The sequence below is a fragment of the Ceratosolen solmsi genome, unplaced genomic scaffold (genome assembly GCF_000503995.2).
Source record: "Ceratosolen solmsi marchali unplaced genomic scaffold, CerSol_1.0 scaffold2, whole genome shotgun sequence".
Classification (NCBI taxonomy): domain Eukaryota; kingdom Metazoa; phylum Arthropoda; class Insecta; order Hymenoptera; family Agaonidae; genus Ceratosolen; species Ceratosolen solmsi.
This window is the reverse complement of record NW_011948422.1, coordinates 2034456-2057618: the sequence shown is the minus strand read 5'-3', so window position 1 is coordinate 2057618 and position 23163 is coordinate 2034456. Positions and strand designations below refer to the sequence as shown.

General features: G+C 34.7%; 3 protein-coding genes across 8 annotated transcripts in view; 2 read left to right on the top strand and 1 right to left on the bottom strand.

Moving 5' to 3' along the window:
• Nucleotides 1-402, top strand: part of LOC105361760 (phosphatidylinositol 4-kinase II alpha) — a 4406-nt gene extending 4004 nt beyond the window's left edge. For both annotated transcript variants that reach the window (XM_011499023.1, XM_011499024.1), the window contains one exon: nt 134-402. In XM_011499023.1, the coding sequence (XP_011497325.1) occupies nt 134-227 (94 nt within the window). In that variant the 3' untranslated portion in view covers nt 228-402. The remainder of the gene's footprint in view (nt 1-133) is intronic.
• Nucleotides 403-1507: 1105 nt separating this feature from the next.
• LOC105361994 (protein FAM154B-like) lies at nt 1508-3447 on the top strand (the record flags this gene model as incomplete). The annotated part of the gene is made up of 5 exons (XM_011499319.1): nt 1508-1809; nt 2046-2366; nt 2481-2727; nt 2786-3060; nt 3189-3447. Coding segments are annotated over 5 exons (1362 nt in total), but the record flags the coding sequence as incomplete, so codon positions are not given.
• A 3077-nt stretch (nt 3448-6524) lies between these two features.
• Stat92E (Signal transducer and transcription activator Stat92E) overlaps nt 6525-23163 on the bottom strand; it is a 22611-nt gene continuing 5972 nt past the window's right edge. For 3 of the 5 annotated variants that reach the window (XM_011499019.1, XM_011499020.1, XM_011499018.1), the window contains 8 exons: nt 20594-20745; nt 20350-20506; nt 19479-19972; nt 18643-19264; nt 11893-12412; nt 11652-11807; nt 9703-9934; nt 6525-6739 (listed from right to left, as the gene is read on the bottom strand). In XM_011499019.1, the coding sequence (XP_011497321.1) occupies nt 6568-6739; nt 9703-9934; nt 11652-11807; nt 11893-12412; nt 18643-19264; nt 19479-19972; nt 20350-20506; nt 20594-20721 (2481 nt within the window). In that variant the 5' untranslated portion in view covers nt 20722-20745 and the 3' untranslated portion in view covers nt 6525-6567. Of the gene's footprint in view, nt 6740-9702; nt 9935-11651; nt 11808-11892; nt 12413-18642; nt 19265-19478; nt 19973-20349; nt 20507-20593; nt 20746-21429; nt 21692-22653; nt 22787-23163 lie in introns of those variants that run through there. The other 2 variants (XM_011499021.1, XM_011499022.1) reach the window with 2 other exon arrangements.

Sequence of the window (23163 nt, the reverse complement as noted above, 5' to 3'; positions counted from 1 at the left end):
GAGAGAGAGAGAGAGAGAGAGAGAGAGAGCGCACTGACGATATTTCTTACGTATTGTTAAAATATATTGCACAAAAGTAGGAAAGCATTTTTATGGAATTATTCATTGATTGTTGGATATAATTTTGTTGCAGAGCCAAAGGAAATGGAGCACCCCGGCTGTTCTCATTTTCGGACACTTTTACCCAGCGCTTCCAAAATAAAAGTCCATTTTTTTCCTGGTGTTGATCAATCTACCAAGCTTACGTTATTTTACTCCCGCCTATTGCCGCACCTCTCCAATTACATTTCCTTCCCGCCACCTCCATTTGTCTTTTACGAGAGTCCGAATTAGTGTCATAATGTCGGAAAAGTGTATTTAATTTTCTTATAACATTAAGGATTATTAGCTCTATGTAATATTATAAAAACTTCGTCTCATTAAAGTTATTGGTTTTATTTATATTATTCGGAGTTGTGCGATTTAAGGGCAAGATTGACTATTTTATCAAATATTAAATATTCTCTTATAAATGATATATTAGAAAGAGTAAGCAGATTTGTTTGATAAGTCTCCCAACAATGCTTATTGTGTAATAAAGTAATTTTAAGATAGTTGAAAACTTAATGCTGTACGATGATAAATTATGTCAACGCTAAAAATTATTATAATTATAATGATGATAATGATAATGTTAATAATAATAATAATAGTAGTAATAACAACAACAACAACAACAACAAAAATAATAATAATAATGTGTAGATTAAGCCTGTAATTTTAAATCAACGATGAGAGTTTTATAGACTATGTGCCAATTAATTATTCACTTGCAAATTTAATTGTTTATGTACATTCCATGTGATTTGACATTGATTTCGGGTGCCTTGCAAAGTACAAGGAATGGGGATGTGAAAAACGTGTAAAGTATGAAACTTGTAAATTTATTGAAGTCAAAAAACAATTTAAATGTCTCATAATTTTAGCGAATCACGTTCGTCGTCTCGAACGGTAAATTTTCTGTAAAGATTTCATGTAGAAATTTTGATGCGCCCATTCAATGTTTGGTATGTAAATATTGTTAAAAAAAAAAATCGAAAAAAAAAGAGTTGTTTCTTTCGCCTCTTTTTATTACTCGATATTATAAAAAAAAAAAGAAAAACATTGAATTATATTGAAAAAAATATTTATTATACATTTATTTGACACAAGAATTAAAATCTGAATTATCCGTCGTTACAGTCATCAATCAAATGTTTTCATACGCATATTTATTTTTTATATATTTTTATAAGTTACAGATGTGATCGACGACAATTTTAAAGTTTAAAAGCTTAAAATTATAATTTTAGCTAGCAACTTGTCAATTTATACTAATATTTTTAATTAATTGACAAATCATGGAAGTTATAGAACCTTGTGAAGAAAACAACCATTCGAAAATTCCAACTAACCAAGAAAATAATTCATCGGCCTTTCCCGTAATTATTATCCAACTCGTTAACTCCATTCGCTCCACTCGGCATAATTTTCAAAAAGTATAAATTTGTTTTCTCAGTGTGCGAAAAGATATGTCCAACCTCCTCGGGTTAAAACCTTCGCCCCGAACACAACCTACTGTCCTCCTGAAACTGCAATAGATTCAAGAACAACCTATCATACCTCATATTACGGAGAAAATGATACACGCAACGCTCGACCAAAACCAATTTTGCCAGTTCACAGTCTCCATTTGCACAATGACAAATTTCACGATAATACAACGAATAAATTAAGTTTTAAGCCAGTATCGGGAGTTCATAAAGCCAAACCATTCTTTCCTCGTCACAGGTACATCATTTACAATCATTACTTATAGCTAAATTCTTAAGAATAATTTTCTTTATTCTCCCTCTCTCTCTATCTATCTATCTCTGATAAATTTTTACCAACAACAAAGATCATATTGTTTAAGCTATATGCTCTTATTCTTAAAAGCAATAACTTTATTCATTGATCATGAGCTTAAACAAAATATTATGGACAAATTGTTGCCCAATACTCATTGGTCTACAAATCTCTCGAAGGATAAATCCTGCGCAAGCACCGATGGCGAGTGTCACGACTATATCGCACGATTACATGCCGAAATATGCTCCAAAATCCGAGGCGATTATGCCCTGTGGACACATTCGAACGAGCACCGGCAAATTCGAGACCAAAACAACGACTTGCCTGAGTTACGTGAATCCTGGGCCCGTGGAGCCCGTCATGAGCTACAAGCCGCAAATAAAATACTACCAACCGCAGATATCCTCGGCTCAGGAGACAACTCAAAAATTGAGCTTCTTACCTTACCAGCTGGCTAAAAAGGAAAATTACTCCTGGGCCTTGAAGCCTACATACAAGTAATTTACAAGGCCGACGCGCCCAATGAAAAAGAGAAAAATTATAATAACCGATCGCATTAACAGTGCAATGGCCCCTCGCAATTCGATAATAAATCGATTCGCCGCTTGCAGGCCTCCCGAAGTGTCGATGGGCGGGGAAACGACCTACTCGAAAAGCTACCTCCAGCAAAAGTCGGAAAAAGAGAAGCCCATACTTCCGAAAGACACGGACGTGCTGCCGAAGGGCGATCAGTTTATAAAAAATAGCATTTACAAAGAAAGCTTCCTGCCCTGCCAAGTTAATATGGTGTCGCCGATCATTCCCTCGTCGAACATCAAGCTGTCGAGTAAAAAAATGACGGGCGACACGACGAACAAGGTAAGGAGGAGGCATCGAACGCCAAGTTCCCGTTTCAAAGCGTAGCGCTTACTTTCAGCTGAGCTTTCAACCGATGAAGGGCGAGAAGCGAAAGCCCATCGTACCCCGGTCGCGCAAGATATTGGGCGACGCGACATTCATGCAAAACATAACGACCAATCAGTTGTCGTTCACGCCAAAGATCGAAAAACGGCGCGAAATGATCATGCCGTGCGGGCACATTCGTACATCCGACAAGCCCCTGGAGAATAAGACGACGACGATTTTATCTTACGTTAATCCAGGACCGACGTCGCAGGCGCAAAATTACAAGCCCATACTGAAATATTGCAAGTACGTTGAAAAAAAAAAATAATAATAATATATATATATATATATATATATATATATAGCGCTACGTCCGCTCATTGGCGCAGAGAGGTGCGCGAGTATTAATAATATCGAGGGGAAATTGATCGTAGGCCCGAAGAAAAGATCGAGACAAGCACCGTGAATATGTTGTCGTATCCGGAATGGTCTCTCGGGCCGAAGGAGGTCTACCCCTGGGCTCGCAAGCTCAAGTACCAGCCGGCGAATATGAAACTTGCGACCGACAGCGTCTACCGCACGAGCTTCTTACCCCCGGGTTATTTCGTGGAGGAGTACGCGCCCGACACCAAAGCCTGCGACAGCTGCTGAAAATGCCGAAAGTCTGAGAAAAAAACAAATAATACAACGACAGCGGGGACGTACGAGAGAGACTGCCGCTATCACAAAGGGAGCCAATGTTTTATCAACGACAATAATAATAATAATAATAATGATGGTATACTTATTGCGTCTTGTTCGTTTACTCTTCATTGCATTTGGGGCTAAAGAAAAAAAGGGGAAGAAGAAAAGACATAGGGGTGTAAGGAAATAGGCGATTGTGGTAATTAAAACGAAAGGCCATATGATATATATGATGTATATGACATGTATATATGTATATGATATGATATATGGTGTGGGCGGACAGACATCATCAGGTGGGGGTAACAAAATAAAGAAAAAACAACAATACATTGTCGAGGTTCTCTATTCGATGTTTATTATTCAAACGTAAATCTGTGCATAAAGTATACAGTACATATCATTATACATAAAGCAATTAATGCATCAGACAGAATAGAGTTCTATACTTAAAATTATACAAATGATAAAATTTTCTTCATAATAAAATAAACTCTAATCTTTGATAAAAAGATTGATAGACAATATTGTAATGACGCGCCCTTGCCGCAGGAGAAAGAACGACGACTTTCATTGTTTTTTTTTTCCAGCTTGCGCTTTCTTTGCTTTCATATTTATTTATACATTGTAATGGCGCTTAATCTATACGAACACGGCGTGCGCGATATATTACTTTTATATATATATATATACTTATACAACAAAATTTCACGCAATGGCTAATCTCATCATTGAAGTACATCCATGCAAGGCTCGATAGATTCTTTTTAAGATTAATAAAAATTTAAAGTGCGGAGAGACATCTAAAAGAAAACATCACTTACCTTTGTTCTCGTTTATATAATTTAGAAACTAATGGCGTAAAATTACTTAGACTTATGAACTACGGAGCTCGAAAATTATTTATAAAGAAACACACGCCCATCTATCTCCTTTACGTGATATACTATAGGCCGCCCAGCGTTACGTCCTACTTCATCAGTTCGTCCTTAGGCCTACGTATAAAATAACAACTTGAGCCTTGTATTATTACTATACATTTTACCTCTTTTTCGTCATATTTTTTTCTACCTTAAATGCACAACCGACACGACTTTCGTATTATAATAACTGCTGTTCTCGTTGTTGTTGTTGTTTGTTGTTTGTTGTTGTTATTATTAATATTAATATTAATATTAATATTATTATTGTTATTATTTATTATTATCGTTATCATTATCATTATTACTACTACTATTACCAACAGCCTGGCAACTTATTTATTACATAATCGTAAGCACATGTCACTTATCTCTATCTATCTATCTATCTATCTATCTATCTATCTATCTCTTTCTCTCTCTCTCTCTTTTCGTTACTTATTCGCCAATAAGAAAAAAAAATTGTTTCATCGTCGCTCATAAGGCACGTCCAAATCCTTCGATTAAATTGCACGATTAGTTTACACTGTTCTTTTGCTTTTGCTTTCTTTCTCTTCTCTCTCTCTCTCTCTCTCTCTTTTTATATCTCTCTCTCTCTCTCTCTCTCTCTCTCTCTATCACTCTCTCTTTCGCGTTATCTTGCGCGCGCGCATGCTCACTATCTGATTATTTTGCAATACTTAGCGAAATTATCATATAAATTTATGAAAGTTTTTTTTTGTAAATCTTTTTTTTAAAAAACTGTTATCACTCTGCAGCCGAAATAATCTTTCCGATAACTTTATAACATTGTTGTAAGGAATATAAAATTCTTTTTCTCTCATCTTCCCGTTATAATAATTTTAACGTGAGTAACTTCGTTATTTTCTTAATTCTACGTTTCAAACACGATCAATTATTATATCTATTAAAACACAAAAATGGCCATGAAACATTAATTCTGTACTCTAGATACGTTAAAAACGTATTAACCACAGACATACATCATTTAAAGTTCTTTCACATATATTGTCTTTATGTATTTGTATCGTTTTGTCTTTACGCAAAGTATGTATATAATATATTTATCAAAGTCCCCTTATCGAATCTGCGTGCAATAAGTAACGTCGCTGGAAGGCACGAAAAAAAGTATTACAATTACGTCAAGTTGCTAAAAATAAATCACATTAGCGATAAAAATAAAAACAAAAAAATAATACAAAAAAAAAAAATTATACATCTTTTTAGCAAAAGAAAAATAAAACGACTGTCTTTAATCCATCTTTTTTAATACAAACTAAAAAAAAATATTGTTTTCAAGCAAACCTCGGACAATATTGCACGTTACTCAACACACTCGGGTAATAAATAATGCTTTCAAACTCGAGGTTTTCAAATCAGAGCACGAAAATTCCATTGTAAGCTACTCAAAATATATTTAAAAAATAAATTATTTACTTCAATCCCCCTTTTTTCCTTACTCTTTTCATTTTTCATTATCATTATTATTTATTTATTTATTTTATTTATTTATTTATTTATTAATATTAATATTAAACCTAATGCATACCCACATTACTACAAAGATAATAAAAACAAAATCTATGTACATGCTTCATTCTTTGTTTAAACTCATATGTACAAAGCTGTACATCAAAGCATTTATTTCCATGTTTAGCATGATTTAAATTTTAATCTTGACTCTATGCGCTATAAAATAAATATTTTAACATTTTCTAGTTAACTGTCATTCGTATATAATAAGAAAATAAAAGAAAGAGAAAACAGAAGAAGAAGAAGAAGAACAAGAAGAAGAAGAAGAAAAAAAACACGAAAATTTAATAGAATAAAACTCCAATGTCGCCTCCTCCCTTCCAATTGTAACAAACAACCTATTAAATGCAATCAAAGGAGTACATCAGCATAATAACGATAACAAAGTATGCTACATAAAAATGTGTGCACTTCTCAATCGAATTTTCGGACTCTGAGAAAAATAAAAATAATAATATAACACAGTTTTCATTGCGGATCCGTCATTAATAAATGACCAACCCCTCCTCCTCCTCCTCCTCCTCCTTCTCGCCACTTCACACACGCTCTATCTCTCGCTCTCTCTCTCTCTCTCTCTCTCTCTCTCACGCACACGCACGTACAGGCGCACGCGCGCGCACACACGCACACAATATCTTCGTCATTGTAGTAGTCCCCGCGCAGATTTCTAACATACCTATTGAGGTTTGGCATTGTACGTTTGCATGAATTCGGAGAAGGTCCCGAAGCTACCGAGCTGATCCAGGTTGAGATTTTCATCGATGGATGGTAGGTCACCGTGACCGATAAGCTCGACGTAGTCCATGTCCGCATTTGTCCTCGCCGACTGGCCGAGACCCGGAGCGTAGCTATTGCAAAATAAAAAAAAGCACAACTCCAATCACTGGCAACGCTCGACCATAACGTTTTTTTTTTCAATTTTTTTTTTCAATTTTTTTTTTTTTGTTTTTTGTATTTGTTTATTTATTTCCTTTTTCTCTTTGTTAATTTTTCTTAAGATTTTCTTTCTTTCTTTCTTTCTTTCTTTCTTTCTTTCTTTCTTTCTTTCTTTCTTTCCTTTGGTCGTCTCTTTGAATCTTTAATCTTTAATCTTTAATTTTAAGGCTGAGCGTACTTAAATGATAAAAGTAAGTAGAGTGACGATTAAGCTACCATACGTAGATTTATTATACGATTCTCGTGACCGATATTTAGCCGGATAGCCGGTACAACATGGTTAAGAAATGTGTGCAAGCAACCACAGAGTAAGTATGATAAAGCCAGCTAAGAATGATCGGTCACTTTGCATCAATCGCTTATTATCGTATCGTTTTAATTATATTATCCTCTTTTGTTTCAGCCAACGAGTGTAAAAAATATTTGAAAATTATTTTAAATACTGTGCAGTTATATTAGGGGCTATATTATGTATTATTGCAATTACTGATTAATGCTCGTGTAAGGTTGTAAAAGTTTTAAGAGCTGCTTTAAAAGTCATTTCAAGTCGAGCAAACGGTTACTTATAATTAAAAACCGCACGGGTCAGCGATTTATTTTGTTGCACCGCTTCATCAATGCGCGTTAATTTTAAAATTAAATTAAATCAATCTCTCTCTCTCTCACTCTCTCTCTCTCTCTCTCTCTCTCTCTCTCTCTCTCTCTCCCTCTCCCACTCTCCCTCTTTCTCCATCTCTATCTATGTCTAATAGCAGCGTAAATGCTTAAAAATTATATTTTACACTCACTTACATTAATATGGTTAAATACGAAAACTACGTGGTAGCGATTTAATACGATAAGCAAGAAAATTTGCGGTTTGCACAAAATTACAAATGAAATTAACGATTCGATACATCATACACATAGATTGATTCAAGAAAAACGAAACACATATCATGCTTATTGAGTGTGATACGCTTTGCACTTAAATTTATCGTTTTCATCTCTACTCGATTGCCAGTTAATATTTAAATAACGAGTAGTGATTGGAGTTGCGTTTTTTTACTTGATTTGCGGTGTTTCCGCTGTCACATAATTTGTCAGAATCCTCATTTTATTTTTATTTTAACGAATGTAGTTGTACCGGCTAGCTCCGAGCCTTTACCTTATTTGCAATGCAAATGCTTACATGTGTGTAGCTCACTCATGAATTTCTCTTGTATGAACATGCTTATGAATGATAGACTTATACGCAATGAATTAATAATTACTAACGAATTATTGATTGATAATTAACTAATGTTTGCTTTCTTCATTCTTTTTTCTTTTCTTAACTGTTCTTTCGTATGTGTGTTTGTTTGTGTGTGCGTGTGTGTGTGTTTGTTTGTGTGTGCGTAGGTGTGTGCGTGGGTGTGTGTGTATTTTTTTCTCCCTCCTTGTTTTACACATCAATAATCAATTGTTTAATATTTTATACATTACTTTGTTGCTAATGCATTAGTCATAACATTCTGATATTGATATACGAAAATGCTTTTAGGCTAAGGATAAGGGCCCTTTGATCAAGAGTATCGCACAATGAATTTTTGATGATAGATCGTTGACATGAGCTATCAGTCTATTTTGATAAATTATTTGTTTCATCTTAATATTATGGTGTCAATACAAAATTTATTATAATTATAATCAGTATGATATTATATTCGATTCGTTAATATATAGTGAATAATATTTAAGTAAAATTCGTATGTAAAGAGCATTGGATCGAAAATAATTGTTAATATTATTAGAATCACAGTTCACAAAGTACCTTATTTTCCACTAAATTTCTTCGTACTAACTGGAAATTTCAAAGCTATGAGAATCGATACTTACAAATTTTTATATATGCATTACGATGCTTTTTGATCCAATACATCTCTCGTCAAATATTGCATTAGCCATATATCAACTATGACGTTATCATTATTTTAATCATAATAGAAATCGTGTAAATATCTTATAAAAAAAAAAAAAAAAAAAAAAAAAATAATAATAATAAAAAAATGCATACAAAATTGGCGATTTCAAAAGGCATCGCTACAATAAACGCGTGGAGTACTTAGGCTTAGGGGAAGAAAAAAAAAAAAGAACCATCGAAACTGTGAATACTGATACAGTATTTGGATAAATGAAGCTATGAAACTCCGCCAAGTTTTTTATCGCGACAAATGAACAAAAGAAATAAAAATTTTCATGACAGGTTTGATACTGTACAAACTTACAAGAGCTCCGACATCTTGTAAACAAATTCATTACTTTCGTTTAATTTTTTTTTTTTTCCTTGTGATTCTCCTTTATAAAAAGCATGATCTGTGGTGTTTAATAATATACAATTCGCAAAAGCACTAAAGTCCATACTTTTACTAATTTACTAATAAATCACTGCCCTGAGTACGAATTAGTAGTAAATATACACATTTAGGGTCCGAGCAATTCGTCGACCGAAAAAATTCTCCACAATACAAAGATGATAATCGACGAGATTACATCTCAACGCGAATGAACAACGAGCAATAAATAGTAATTTTGGTTTGATCGACCGCATACAATATTCGCCCGGTGTTGACACAATTTCGAAGCAAAGTATGTTCTATAATCAACTAACGTCGCAGGCAATTAATTAATCTCGATAAGTTAATACATTTTCAATTCATATTTGTGTAGATCTGTCTATAATATAGAAGGAGAGAAAAAATATTTAAAAATAAGACGGTAAATTAGGTATTTAAAAAAAGAAAAAAAGAAGAAGAAAAAAAGAAACTTTAGCGCATCTTCATATAACATGAGAATCAAAGGCAGTCCGTTCATTGTAGCAATTTACAATTTCGTTTGCTATATCCAGGGCACTGACCTAGAGGCAACAGACGGCGTGTCTCTCGTTACCGAGGGATCCGGACTGTGGGCTTGAAACATGTTCGAGGGCGTCGACGGGTAACTGCTGCCCGGTCCACCCTGACTGCCGCCTCCGACGCCGACAACCGACGAGTGCGAGGGTGTCTGGCCGCCCAGCGCCGGTCCTGTCCATCCGGGCACGTGAGTCACCAGCAGCGGTTTCACGTAGCCGTTGTTCAGAGGCTGGTTCTCTGCGTCACATGCAAATAATATTTCGTATATATAAAGAAATAAACATTCTGTATTCCAGAATATCTCTCTCTCTCTCTCTCTCACACACACACTCTCTCTCTCTCTCTCTCACTCTCTCTCGACGCTAAGTGCATCTAGTCTGGGAGAGTTGAAGGAATCGAGCTTTTTTCGTTATCCCATTCATTCTTCTTCGTGCTTTCGTAATTAAAAAGGAACGCCACAGGCACATCATTTTACAAGGGTTGGCATTTACGACCACTAATAATTATGGTAGCTTCGTCGTCGAGGGAGTGTGTGTGTGTGTGTATGTGTGCAAGTTTTAAGTAATTAATAAATGCTTTGTTGGCGCGCTATTCATTGGCAATGTCGACGACAAATTACACTTTAAATGCGTGTTTTAATTTCTCTCAGTGATATTTTAAAAATCCCCACGGTTGATCAACTTTTCCGTTAATGACCAAACGCGCCCAAAAAAATTATGTCCATGAAAAATCTGGATTTTCTGTAATCAATTAATATTTAAAAGTTTTAAAAGTTTTACAAGTTAAAATAAATAAATAAATAAATAATCGCGAAAGAACGCGACCGGATATATTCTCGATTTTCTTCTTCTTTTCGTTCTCTTCAATGTTGTTGCTCAGTAGCTACAAAAGGCCTTGCACTTGCATTATTGCAATACAATAATGTAATTACATCGAGTCTCTTTCCTTCCTACGATGATGGGACGCATTTCACAAAGTCAAACGTGTCATTATCGACCTCTTCAGGGATATTTCGCGTTGCGCTTGGATCGAAGAGTATTGAAGTAAACTATGGCAAAAGTAGTAGTTTGAAGGGGTTTGGCATGGAAAATAATCGGTATGAGGGAGAACTTCAAGATTCTAGGAACATACGAATTCATCGATTGTTTTCGACGTATGTGGTTATACGTTGCCATGCAGCAAAATTACCGAAACAACGTTCTCTTTCTCAATACTCCCCACATTGCGCGAACAGCGGAAAAGCATTTTAAGTTAAATTCAATTTACCAAGAAAGCTTCTAATGGCTCTGCTGCTACTTATCGTAATTATCGTAATAATTCTAATAATCATTATTCCTATTATTTTCTTTATTCCTTTATTCCACTCTCTCTCTCTCTCTCTCTCTCTCTCTCTCTCTCTCTCTCTCTTTCTCTCTTTCTCTCTTTCTCTCGCTGCCATAAGCTCTATACTTATATGCTTTTTCTTTTGCTTCAATTTCGCCTTCAGCGACGCGTCATCCTCCACCATAAGTATGGTCGAAAATGCCTTGTTAAACATTTTTGTATACCATAAGCATCGTCGGGTCTAACAATGCTGGTCCCCTCTATTGTCATCATTAACAACATGCTTACAATGTTACTTCAATGTATATATATCATCCTATGTACGTTGAAGACGAGTATCGCGTTTGGCCAACTCGATTATCGTGTCATTTTGTATATGGGCTTCTTCTCTTCACCTCGTCGCCGACCCCAGCCGCAAGCTCGTTACAAAAAGCCAATTATTGGAACGCCATTAGGCAGCGGTTATTTAAACATGAGAACCGTCGGTAAATTGGCATCTTGATGTTTACGTTTAAAGAAATGACGCGGATGCGCGACATTGTGAAGGAGCTCGAAGTCATGAGATAGGCGCACAGACGCACAGACGCACGCACGCCTAATAAGGAAAAATTATGCTCGTTGAAATACTGACCTTGGAACGGTGTGCAATATTTGGAGAAAGCTTGGTCCTTGGATATGTCAGGGTAAAGATACATCAAGTGCTGCAAGTCGAAGACTCTGTCCGCTAAGCCTCGTATCGCGAAATCCTTGCTGGTGAACGGCTGAAGCATGAACACTTCCGTTTGGTCTGAGAGAGACAAGAAGAAGGTATAGGAATTAAATTGGGTGCTTGGAGAGCGAAGCCTCGAGGGCTCGTCCCGACGGATAATTACCTGCGACCCAGGCGATGGTGACGCCCCCGAGCTCGGAGTCGGAGAATCTCATAAGGAAGGTGCCTGAGGCACAGTTGGCCAACATCTCCTCGGCCTGCTTCTTCCTTACAAAGCCGAGTATATAGCCGTCGTTCCAAGGCCCCTTGAGATGCTCCCTCGTGAGCTTCATCACCGCGTAGAACCACTCCCAGAATGTGAAGTTCCTCTCGGGTAGGGGTTCCTTGCAGAATTGTGCCCAGCTGAGAAGGAGATTCGTAAAGTCCTGGCAGCCGGAGGTGCCGCCCCTGAAGGCCTTGTCCGCGAGAAAACGTAGGTTATCCTCGGTGAGGAGTCGACCCGTCGCTGAGTGAAACTTGACGTTGAGGGCCTCGGCGACTTGGCACCAGGGCACCTTATCCGGGACCGCGAACGGCACTCGGCCAGGCTCCGCGAACGCGTTGTCCCAGGTGACCGTCGCCCAAGCGTGTGGCTCCTGATTACCATGCACGATCACCACCACCGGCAGACTCAGCGTCCAAACCTAGCGTAACCCATCATTCGAAACGTGTATAACATTATTTTGTTTACCCTGCCATTGGCATCCCGAACGTGATCGGGATCGCGGTCTAATTACCCTGACATCTTGAGTGAGAAAAAAATTCGAGCTCACCAGACTTTACCCGTCCGACAATTAACTGTTTTCGTCTCCGTCGTCGTCGTCGTCGTCGTCGTCGTCGTCGTCGTCGTCCCTCCATTACCAAATCCCATACCCGGCCATATCTCGCGATAATCTAAGGTAACCGAGGGGACTGGAAAACGCTAGATGCTTTCTCGCATAAATCGCATTGCACGCCATTGGCGAGCAATAGTTCAGCGCGACATTTTTTGCTTAGAGCACAGTACGTGACGCGCACGTTGAGCTTTCAACTGCAATCGTCAAAGTACATTCCTCGCATGGTCGAGGGGAATAACACATCGAGGAATTGCGCGCCAGTGGCATGTGCCTCGTGGAATCGATGCTCGCATTACGAGTGGCGCATACTCGGACCGCGACCTGACGATTTTCAAAATGCGCTTCCTTGTTCTCCCTAGGCAATCGAGGTTTTCTCATTAACTTTTTTTTACTTTCATTTCCATTTCCTTGTTTTACTTTTATTATTGCCTTTTATTATTTATTAGACCACCGAATCGATTCAATACCAACGTATAAACATATTGACCGATGCGTCGTTTGGACCAAATTGTTAGAAGAAAGCATATGAGCAAATGCAACTTTACAACATGCATGTAAGTCATATTAAATGTGTCTATTAGGAAGGCCTAAAGAATCTAATAATTATTGTAATTGTTTATTTCGATTTTTTTTTTATTTTTTTTTTATTTTTTTTTTATTTTTTTTTTTATTCCGGATTAAAATGTAATTTTCAATTATAACTATGAACACTATGAAATCGGATGATTTAAATATTTATAAATTTACTTGCAACAGAACTTCAAAAGCTTCAATGTAAAATTACACAATTATTAATTAAAAGAGATAGGATTTTTGAACATTGAGAAAATAAAACCAATTGCACTTTCAAATTTGGCTACATTTCCATGCAATATTTTCGTATAATTTGTAAGTAAAAATACAAAATGTGAGCGCAAATAACTAGATTCGACCATAAACAAAAGTCAGACAACATTTTATTCACGCCATGGTTCAGTTTATAAATAGGCTTTTCACATTTATTTAATTAATAAAGTCTTACTTTGCTGAATGAAATAGTAATGGCATATAATTTTATTTTATTTTTATCTCACACTATTGGAAATATCAATGCAAATGAGAAATTAATTAGCAGCAAATTTTATATTATTTTTATAAACCTTCATAAAGAAAAATAAAATATATATATATATATATATATATATATATCAGTAAAATTTCTTCCAGACACTATTTATCTTATTTTTTTGCGTAAAAGTCTTATTCTTAGCGTTAGATCCTCTTCACTAAACAAGAAATAAAAAAATAAAAAATTGCAAAAATAAATTTCTTTTCTCTTTGATATATATATATATATATATATATATATATATATATATATATACTTTTTTTTCTTTTTAATCGATGATCGCCATATCATCGATGTCTGTAACGAATGCCAGTCTTATTTTTAACACGTAATCAAGACAACAAAGAAAATTATACATTTTTCGTTATCAAATGTAAAACATATAATACAAGCTATAAGACTTTTTGTGCACAAAATGAATAATTGTCTCTGAAAAATTAATTAATTAATTAATTAGATTCTAAATTAGATCTCTATAAAATTTTCAATTATATTAATTAATAGCCAATAAATGTAACAAGGTATATTATATTTTTTAGTAGCGATAATAGATTTTTTTTTGCTTTACAATCTATTTCTCGTATCATGTATATTTTTAATCCTATCTTACTTATCAGTTCAAGGTAAGGAATTATAGCAATGAAGAAATATAAAGCTTTAATTTAATTATAAACAAAATTGTAACTATTCTTTTAATCTTTTAATTAAAAATGTTTTTTATTTCCCTTTAAGATTGGCATTTTGCCAGTAAAATCTTTATTTAAGTTGGTAAGGTTCTTAAAATAAAATTATCTTTTCGTTACTCCAAACCTTTTTACATCACTTTATACGACTTATAAAATATTGAATATTGCAATGACTTACGGTATTTTTCTTTTGTAAAAATATAAATACACAACAAACTTAAAAAAATTTAAACTATTAACTATATTTGTCTAATTATTCAACTTTGCTTGTGCTTCGACATGCCAATGATTTATTGAACTTGAATGGTAATTTTAATTTAAAATTTTTTTCAATTTTCAATTAACTATAAATGTCATGAATTTCATAAAGCATATTTGGTTAGTTTATAAAATTAATGAAATTGCTGAATTGGGTTTGTAATCGATAATAATTATGCTATACAAATTTCAGAAAGATTTTCTTCAATTCACATACTCGGACAGTATTGAGAAATTAGGAAATTTTAGAACTACTTTAAGTAATATTGTTTGAATAATACTTATACACGAATGATCGAATTTTAATAGTAAACAGTAAAATGATTGCGTTTGAAATAGAAGTGAACCGTAGTAGCAGTAAAAACCGAGGAGTTAAAAAAAATAGAATAAAATGCACGATCGTAATAGGTTTTGATAATAAGGTATTTGCTAATAAGTTGGATCAATAAAAATAGCTGTTAATATAAGCGTTAGAGAAAATGATTATTTGAATGTTAATTATTCCTTCATAAATATGCTAAATTTGCAATTAAGGGTACATGGATTCGACGGTCAAGAAAGCGAACTGTTTGCTGGTTAAAATATTAATTATTATATTGAAAATATACTTTCAAACTTTAATAAGCTCGGTTAAAGTAATTTCTATCGTACTTAGCCTAAAAGAAACAAAGTATTATATATTGATCTATCAATCAATTCTAATTTCTTTATTTGTATAATTCAGCAAAACATTAGTCAGACGGTATGAAAAAATTTGTCAATACAAAATATTTAAATAATACGAAACAACATGTAAGTAAATTAAACTTTGTAAAAATTAAAATTATTTTTAAAAAATGATTAAGCATAAAAATGTATTTACGTTAAAAGTGCTTTTGTAACTTTTATAAATTTAATACAAATCGGCCAACTATTATCAGCGAGAAAATGCATTTTGAATGTCACGTTACTTGTTAGTTTATATTTTCAACATCTAAAAATTCCTAGATAATGAAGATTCTAAATATCGATATCTACGAGCCTAAGGAAATGAATCTTCCATCTTCTAAGTGAAATTACTTTTAAAAATCATAAAATTTCATTTTTTAACAGAATAAGAAAATACCGGAATGGCATGTGGAATAATACTCTTTGCTAAGACGATGAATTTTCGATATTATTAATTTATACAAGCAAATAAGAAAGAAAAGAGAAGAAAATTTAATAAAACGATTAGAGTTGTGTACAAAACTAGTTAAAAAGAATAACTTACCCGACATTGATGAAGTAACAGTTATCAAGTATACTTTCGTGCTATGATAGTCCGCCGCTTTGAATAGTATTTGCTTTTTTATATTGTTATGACTTCCAAACGAATATCTCTATCTTATTATGTTATGGAAAAAAAAAAAAAAATAAAAAAAATGCTATCTCTCTATTAACCAACAAAAATGAAAAAAAAGCATTATCTATTACAGTTTACTTGCGAGTTAAGTAAAGGAGTATAAATAATACGAGATATATGCTTGAAATCACTGGTGACTATAGTTCTTGGGGAATGCACAAGTCAAGTGGGGACAATTAAAATTCATCATTAACGCTCTCGATAGCGGTAGTAACGTAGATTTTTCCACCTTAAACGTGGGTGGTTGACGATATTACAACAATTGATAAAATGCTCGTATCAAGCATTTGGCATTCGCTTAAATATTATTTTCTATTATTAGTATGGATTTTTTTAATTAATGAGTTTAATAATACTGGGTAAGAGCTCATTTTTTATGAAACTAAATACCAATAAAACTATTAACAATTTGCCTGTATTTACTCTACGAGAGAGATTAATTATTATAACGTGTTTATTTATAAAAATACAAACCGTGCTAAAATTAGTAGCTAAAGATTGCGGGGTTATTTGTTACAAGTGTACGAATAAATATTCGCGTTCAGAAAAACAGTATTTTCATCACTTAATGCAGTGGCCCTTGAAATTGCTTATTAAATATATAATTGTACGCTACATAGGCAGTAAAATTATTAATTAAATTTCGAGTTGGGTAATTTATAACAAAATTTATTCACAACGTGTATATCCATTTATATGAAATAAACGTGATTGATATTAAATAAAAAATCAATTTATAACCAACTATACGATGTTAATATAATGTATAAAGTTCTTTTTACAAGTATAATGAATTAATCCGATCAATATTATTTTAATTTGTTTGATTCTATATATTATTATCAAGAATTTTCGATAAATTTTTAGAAATTTTTTATTATTATATGTTATAGACATAATAAACAAAGACAAAACTTTGTACGTTTCGTTTGACGTACTTTTTAAAAAAATGATAGAAAATGAAACCCGAAAATCTGTAAATATTTATAATCAATATCAACATATTTATTTTTCGTAATCGATTTATTTAGAAAAATGCGCAAACTTTATTTTTGCTATAATTTTAATTTATTTAAAAAATTAAAAAAAACATAATTTTCATTTTGAAATTGAAAAATAAAAGGTATAAAATTTACTAATTAAATTTAAAGAAAAACAACACATTACCGGTGTAATGTACGTCTTCATAAATCGCAATAAAAATAATATATTCACGATACCTACCAACGTAAGATTTTACAATACGTTTGGAATTTCAATACATCTCAATAGAAGTAAATTAAATATTCAAAAAAAAAAAAAAAAAAAAAAAACAATTATGTTGTATTTATACAAATTTTTAAACTTAAAGTAGCTACACCAATGAACTGAACTTTGATAATTGTCATTAATTTTGTTCTTTTATAATCTAAAATTTTAATTATAAATTTTCTCAATAATATTAGTATCTTTTAAAGTTGTTATATAATTATATTTAGTTGTAATGATAAAATACAGATGAAGAAAAAGCAATCTATTCACTTGCAATCCATATTTAAATTTAAAACTGAAATAATTGTAATTGTCGACGAATTTGTGATAGCAAATGTTGAAACTTAAATATAACGAACTTGAAATTAAAAAATGAATGTTAAAATATTTTTAAACGAATTCTATAAAAATGTTAAAATACTGTACTGGAACAATAACTAGGGAATTTTAAACAGTAAATTTTTAATATTTTTGTTTAATTAATTTAAGTGTGATTTGATTTGCTTCACTTTTTATAATATTCAACCGCTTTTATCATCATATTTGTTTTAATTTTATTGTGACGTATTTGGTTTGAAAATGTTTAAGAAATTGATTCAATCAATTTATTTGAAAGGCTTACCAGAATATATCTGTAATTATATTAATTGTTAACGCATTTTTTAAAATAAAAAACAGAGAATATTCAACTTGGCTTGTGTAAAAATATATATTAGACGTAAATTTAAAAAAAAATTTTAACTATAACTAAATACGTAAATATCCATATAGATCAGTGAAAAACTATTATTGAATTATAATTAACTGTAAACTCATATATATATACGGTTTTTTCCTCTAATTAAATAGTTAATTGTACCTCAGCCATTGCATAAAATCATTAAAGTTAACTATCCGATTTGCCGATACGAGTTACCGATAAGGAAAAACTGATGATCTTTCTATTGATTTATGTTATTATTTCGGAATATCGAAAGTAAAATAGCACTAATTTCAATATACATTTACATAATTATGTATGTAATATTGCTTATAAATAAGTACAGGACAGCAAAATAAGTACATTATTATTAAGAGCTTTTTCTTTTAATACCTTTGAATTATTCCCTTTACTTGATTTATATTTAAATATGTCGAAGGAAAGATCTTCGTAATATCTCGTAATTCTTATAATATACTTGTACAATTTAAAGCCATTGGCCATTCAAAATCAATATTAATCATCAACGTACTTAGTAATATCAGCGCTAAGAAAATGTTTATTGGTCAGGCTGTTGAAGAAATCGCGGTGTCTCGATCAACCACCACTGTCGTATGGTAGAAAAGGAAAATCTAAAAAAGAAATTCAAACCTGGAAAACGAGTTCGCCTCCGCCCACGCTGAACTGCGATTGGAAGAGGAGAGAGAACTTCTCATCCATAACGGACTCGGTGCCCTTCTTCTCGGCCCTCTTGATTTTCTTGAGCTGCATATTGCGAAAACTAACGGAGAGCTGCCTCGTCGCCTGGTGGTACTCCATTGTCCCGGTATTGTTTAGTATTTCTCCACTAGCCTCGCCCTTGTTGCCCGTTTTGTCGCTCTTGAGCAGTGCGTTGGCCTGCGCCTCGCTTATTATGCTGACCTTGACCTGGGGAGGTGTCATATGCACGTTAAGCTTGCCACCGACGAGTAGCCTGACTGTGCTCGTAAAGCGAGTGTTGGTTTTCATGACTTGGGGCGGCTGTTTCTCGATTATGAACGTACTCGTCACCAACGAGCTCAGCAGTTGTGTGATTTGCGAGTTTAAAGCTGGGAGGATGTCCTGGACACCGGGTGGCTCAAGGGCGAGCTTCTGCTTAAGACGTTCGGCTTCCTTCACTTGCTGTCGGTTCAGCCAAATCAATTCGGCGAGACTCTCGCACCACTCTTGAATCGTGTCTAAATTACTAGTGAATATGGCACCGTTCCCCGCCAATTGCTGATCTCTTTTCCATCTAATAAATAAACGAAAAGCGGACTGGTTTAGTCTTAGTTGATCAATGCAAGCTTCCTGTTCCTTACGAGACTGTGTAACTTTTCAACTATTAATTACCAATACGAGTTAATGTCGAATTAAAAATTAAAATCAACAAAAATAACGAATGACAACGAGAAATTCAATACAATAGCAATATGAGATCGTCGATGATAATAATTACTACCAAGTACCTGATGAGCTGATTGTCGAGCACCCTCGATTGCAAAAGATTAAGTTTACTAATGGTATCCTTTAATTTGTCAGCGAGAGTCAAACGCAGTTGCAATAATGACGTGACTTTGTGATTTAAGTGTTGCTCCTGTTGTTCCTTTTGCCTTCGAATTTTCTTTTCAATGTCGATGCACTGTTGAGTCTGTGGTTGCGTTGCAATATTTTGCAGGTGAGCATTCAGTTTTGTACATTCGTGATAAGAAATGGCAAACGATTCTTGTTCTTGTTCCATTTTACGCAGATCCTCGCCCGTTTCTTGAGTTCGACGCCTCAAAGCATCTAATTGCTGGGCAATCTCTGCCATCGCATCACCTACCATCAGTCCTACTCTACTTCCAGCCATGTCCATTAGAGTACCACCAAGATTTTCAATTTGAGATACCAAATTCATTTCTGTTACTAAACAGTGTCTGATAATCTTAAAAAGTGTAATTGGATGCGAGCTATACCTCTGCTGTAAATTAAAGGAATAATGTGAGCGTATAAAAAAAAATTTTAACCAACCAGATACTGTTATTTTCCTTTATTTCATACTACTACTACTAATACTACTACTACTACTACTACTACTATTACTACTACTACTACTACTACTACTACTACTACTACTACTACTACTACTACTACTACTACTACTACTACTACTACTACTACTACTACTACTACTACTACTACTACTACTACTACTACTACTACTACTACTACTACTACTACTACTACTACTACTACTACTACTACTACTACTACTACTACTACTACTACTACTACTACTACTACTACTAGTACTACTACTACTACTACTACTGTTGAAAACAAACTCTAGCTACTTACACGAAAATTTTTGGCTGCTTCCATTAACTTTAATCTGGTCAAGAAGAGATCTTCTGTATTTAACGAAGCTGCTTTGGTTTCTAACTCTTGTATTAGAGATTCGATAAGATTGGCAATATACTGTTCGCACTGTGGATTGTCTGGTTCAATGTCAGTCCTGTACAAACAATATTAATGTGCAAATGAATTTATAAACCATTCTATGCTTACGTAGGTATTCATAATGCAAAGTACTAACACATACCACATTTTCTCTTCGATCCATGTTGACAAGAAGTGACGTACTTCGATTGGAAAATGCTCCCCATAAACGGAACGTATCTTTTGTAATGCCTCTTGAGGCAATTGTTGTGCTTTTGCCCACAGAGCCATCTTTATAAATATTAATTAATGAAGCTAAAACAAAAAACAAACCAAAAAAATATATAAATAAATAAATACAAAATTAATATCATTAAGCTGAAAAATCTCTCGATACAACTATTTATAAAAATCTTATTTTTAACCAGTGTAAGATTTCATATATTGCGCATGCGATAACCATCAGAATATTAATTATCCATAAAACATTTTGTAAGCGTGTAAAATTTTACATAATGATCAATTTACTCTGTTAAAGTGTCGACTAACAATATAATGAAAACTTATTAATATCGTCAAACATCTTCAAGCAATATCAAGAGAATTAATGAAATTCAAATCAACATTATTGTTACAAACTGCTTTATGAAATGTTAATATGAAATGAACATCGCTTAAAAGCAAATAATTTCTGTGATTCCATCGTGTATAAATATTTTTATTATAACAATTACTAAAATAACAATGGTTATAAGTAATCGATAAGTAATTATAATGGTAATGTAATGAATAAGGCTCTCTAAACTCGATATTATGCATTACATTCCGAGTACAGTAGAAATCATTGTAAATGTGTAGAAGTGCCAGTACATTAAAATTTAACGATCTGCACGCAAAAATGCGCGCGCGCAAGCACATACTAATGTATCCGCTAATTGAAATACTCAGATCGACAAAATTAATGTTTAAAATGAGCAATAACGATACATTAATATTTACTAAGTACATAATGGCACTATTGGTTCCCTTATCGAATCTCCCCCTGTATATTCTCTCTCATCCAGCCGTAGTTGCCGTAGTAGCAATAGTAGCCGCCCCGCTTAAGCATGTTGTCGATTTAATTTCTCTCGCCTCGCAAAAGAAATCTTAATTTAAACACACAGTGGCATAAATTCGAGTCGCGAGTCCAAATGCAAATTTAGCGCCTTTACGCTACGGTATTACGAGAGAAGCTGACGGAGAGTGAGAGAGTGAGAGTGAGTTTGTGAGTAACCGAGTTGGCGAACGAGGGTGGGAGAAAGGGCGAGAGGAAAGGGAGGAAAGAAGGACAAAAAGAAAAAAGCAGCCAGCGGAAGGACTGAGAATCGCCAGCGCGCACGGCGCAGCACTCTATCCGAAATCGAAGCTCTTCCTAGAATCGGGTGAAAATCGAGAAAAAGTGCGTCGGAAGGAGCGCGCGCGCGCGCAAAAGTTCGGGAGACGACGCGCTCACAGCGTCCCCGCAGCAAAAACACAGTCGAGTAGGAAAAAAACTTTCTCTTTGGCAGTGGCGCGACAAAGGCTGTCGGTCGCTCGTTCGAGCCGTCGAGGTTAAAAACGATCATCGCTCTCGCTTCACGGCTTTCCCGAAACGCGCGAAAAATCACTGGCGACGCGGCACTAAGCAAGCCCAGCGCCAACATATACAAAGAAAACGAACTTGAGCGAGACGATCGTAAAAACTGCCGAGCGAATCGCACGCGCCGCGCATATACACATGCACATGTAGAAGGAGAAGGAACACGGAGCCGACGGCGTAACGTCGTGTACGCGCGCACGTTTCTGATAACGTGCACGACGACCACGACTACGAAGACAACAACAACAACGACAACGACAACGACAATGACAACGACAACGACGACAACGACGCAATGACAACGATAACGACAACGACGACGACGACGACGACGACGCCGACGACGACGAAAATGCCAAAGGAATCGAATGAAAGAAAGGATCAAGTAACTTGATAGATGTGTTTGGAGGCGCACGCGAGCGCTCGCACACTTGAAAGGTTCACTTGCGACTACTATGTACACATACGCAAGCGCAGGAGACCCGACGTTCGTCCTTGCAGTCACGTCGTCGTTATCAGTATCGTTAACGTTATCATCCTTCTCGCCGTTTACGTCCTCGACGCCACGCGCCCTGGACAACGCGTCCACACTACGAGTAGCGCACCTTAATCCCGCGCTAGCGCTGGACTCTATTTTCGGGCTGTGCATTCCAAACAAAAAGCAGAAGTGCAAACACGCGAGAGCTATTGCGTATCGCGCGCTGCGTCTAGACGATAACGAAACTGAGACGTAAGAAAGACACCGAAGATCTCGAGCGAAATAAAGAGAGAGAGAGAGAGAGAGAGAGAGAGAGAGACACACATGTAAGACGTAGAGTAATAGGAGATAGAGAGGGACATAGATATATTCAGATGAATAGATAAGTAGATAAATGGATGGATGGATGGATGGATGGATGGATGGACGAATGAATGAATGAATGAATGAATATGAATGGATGGTTGGATGGATGGGTGGACCGACTGACTGACTGACTGACTGACTGACTGATTGATTGATTGATTGATCAGTTGATTACTGATCGATCGATCGATCGATGAATAGCTTTAGTGGGTGTACCGACGGAGGGACGAATAGATGGTTAATTGAGGGGGGGGGGGGGAAAGGGGGGAAA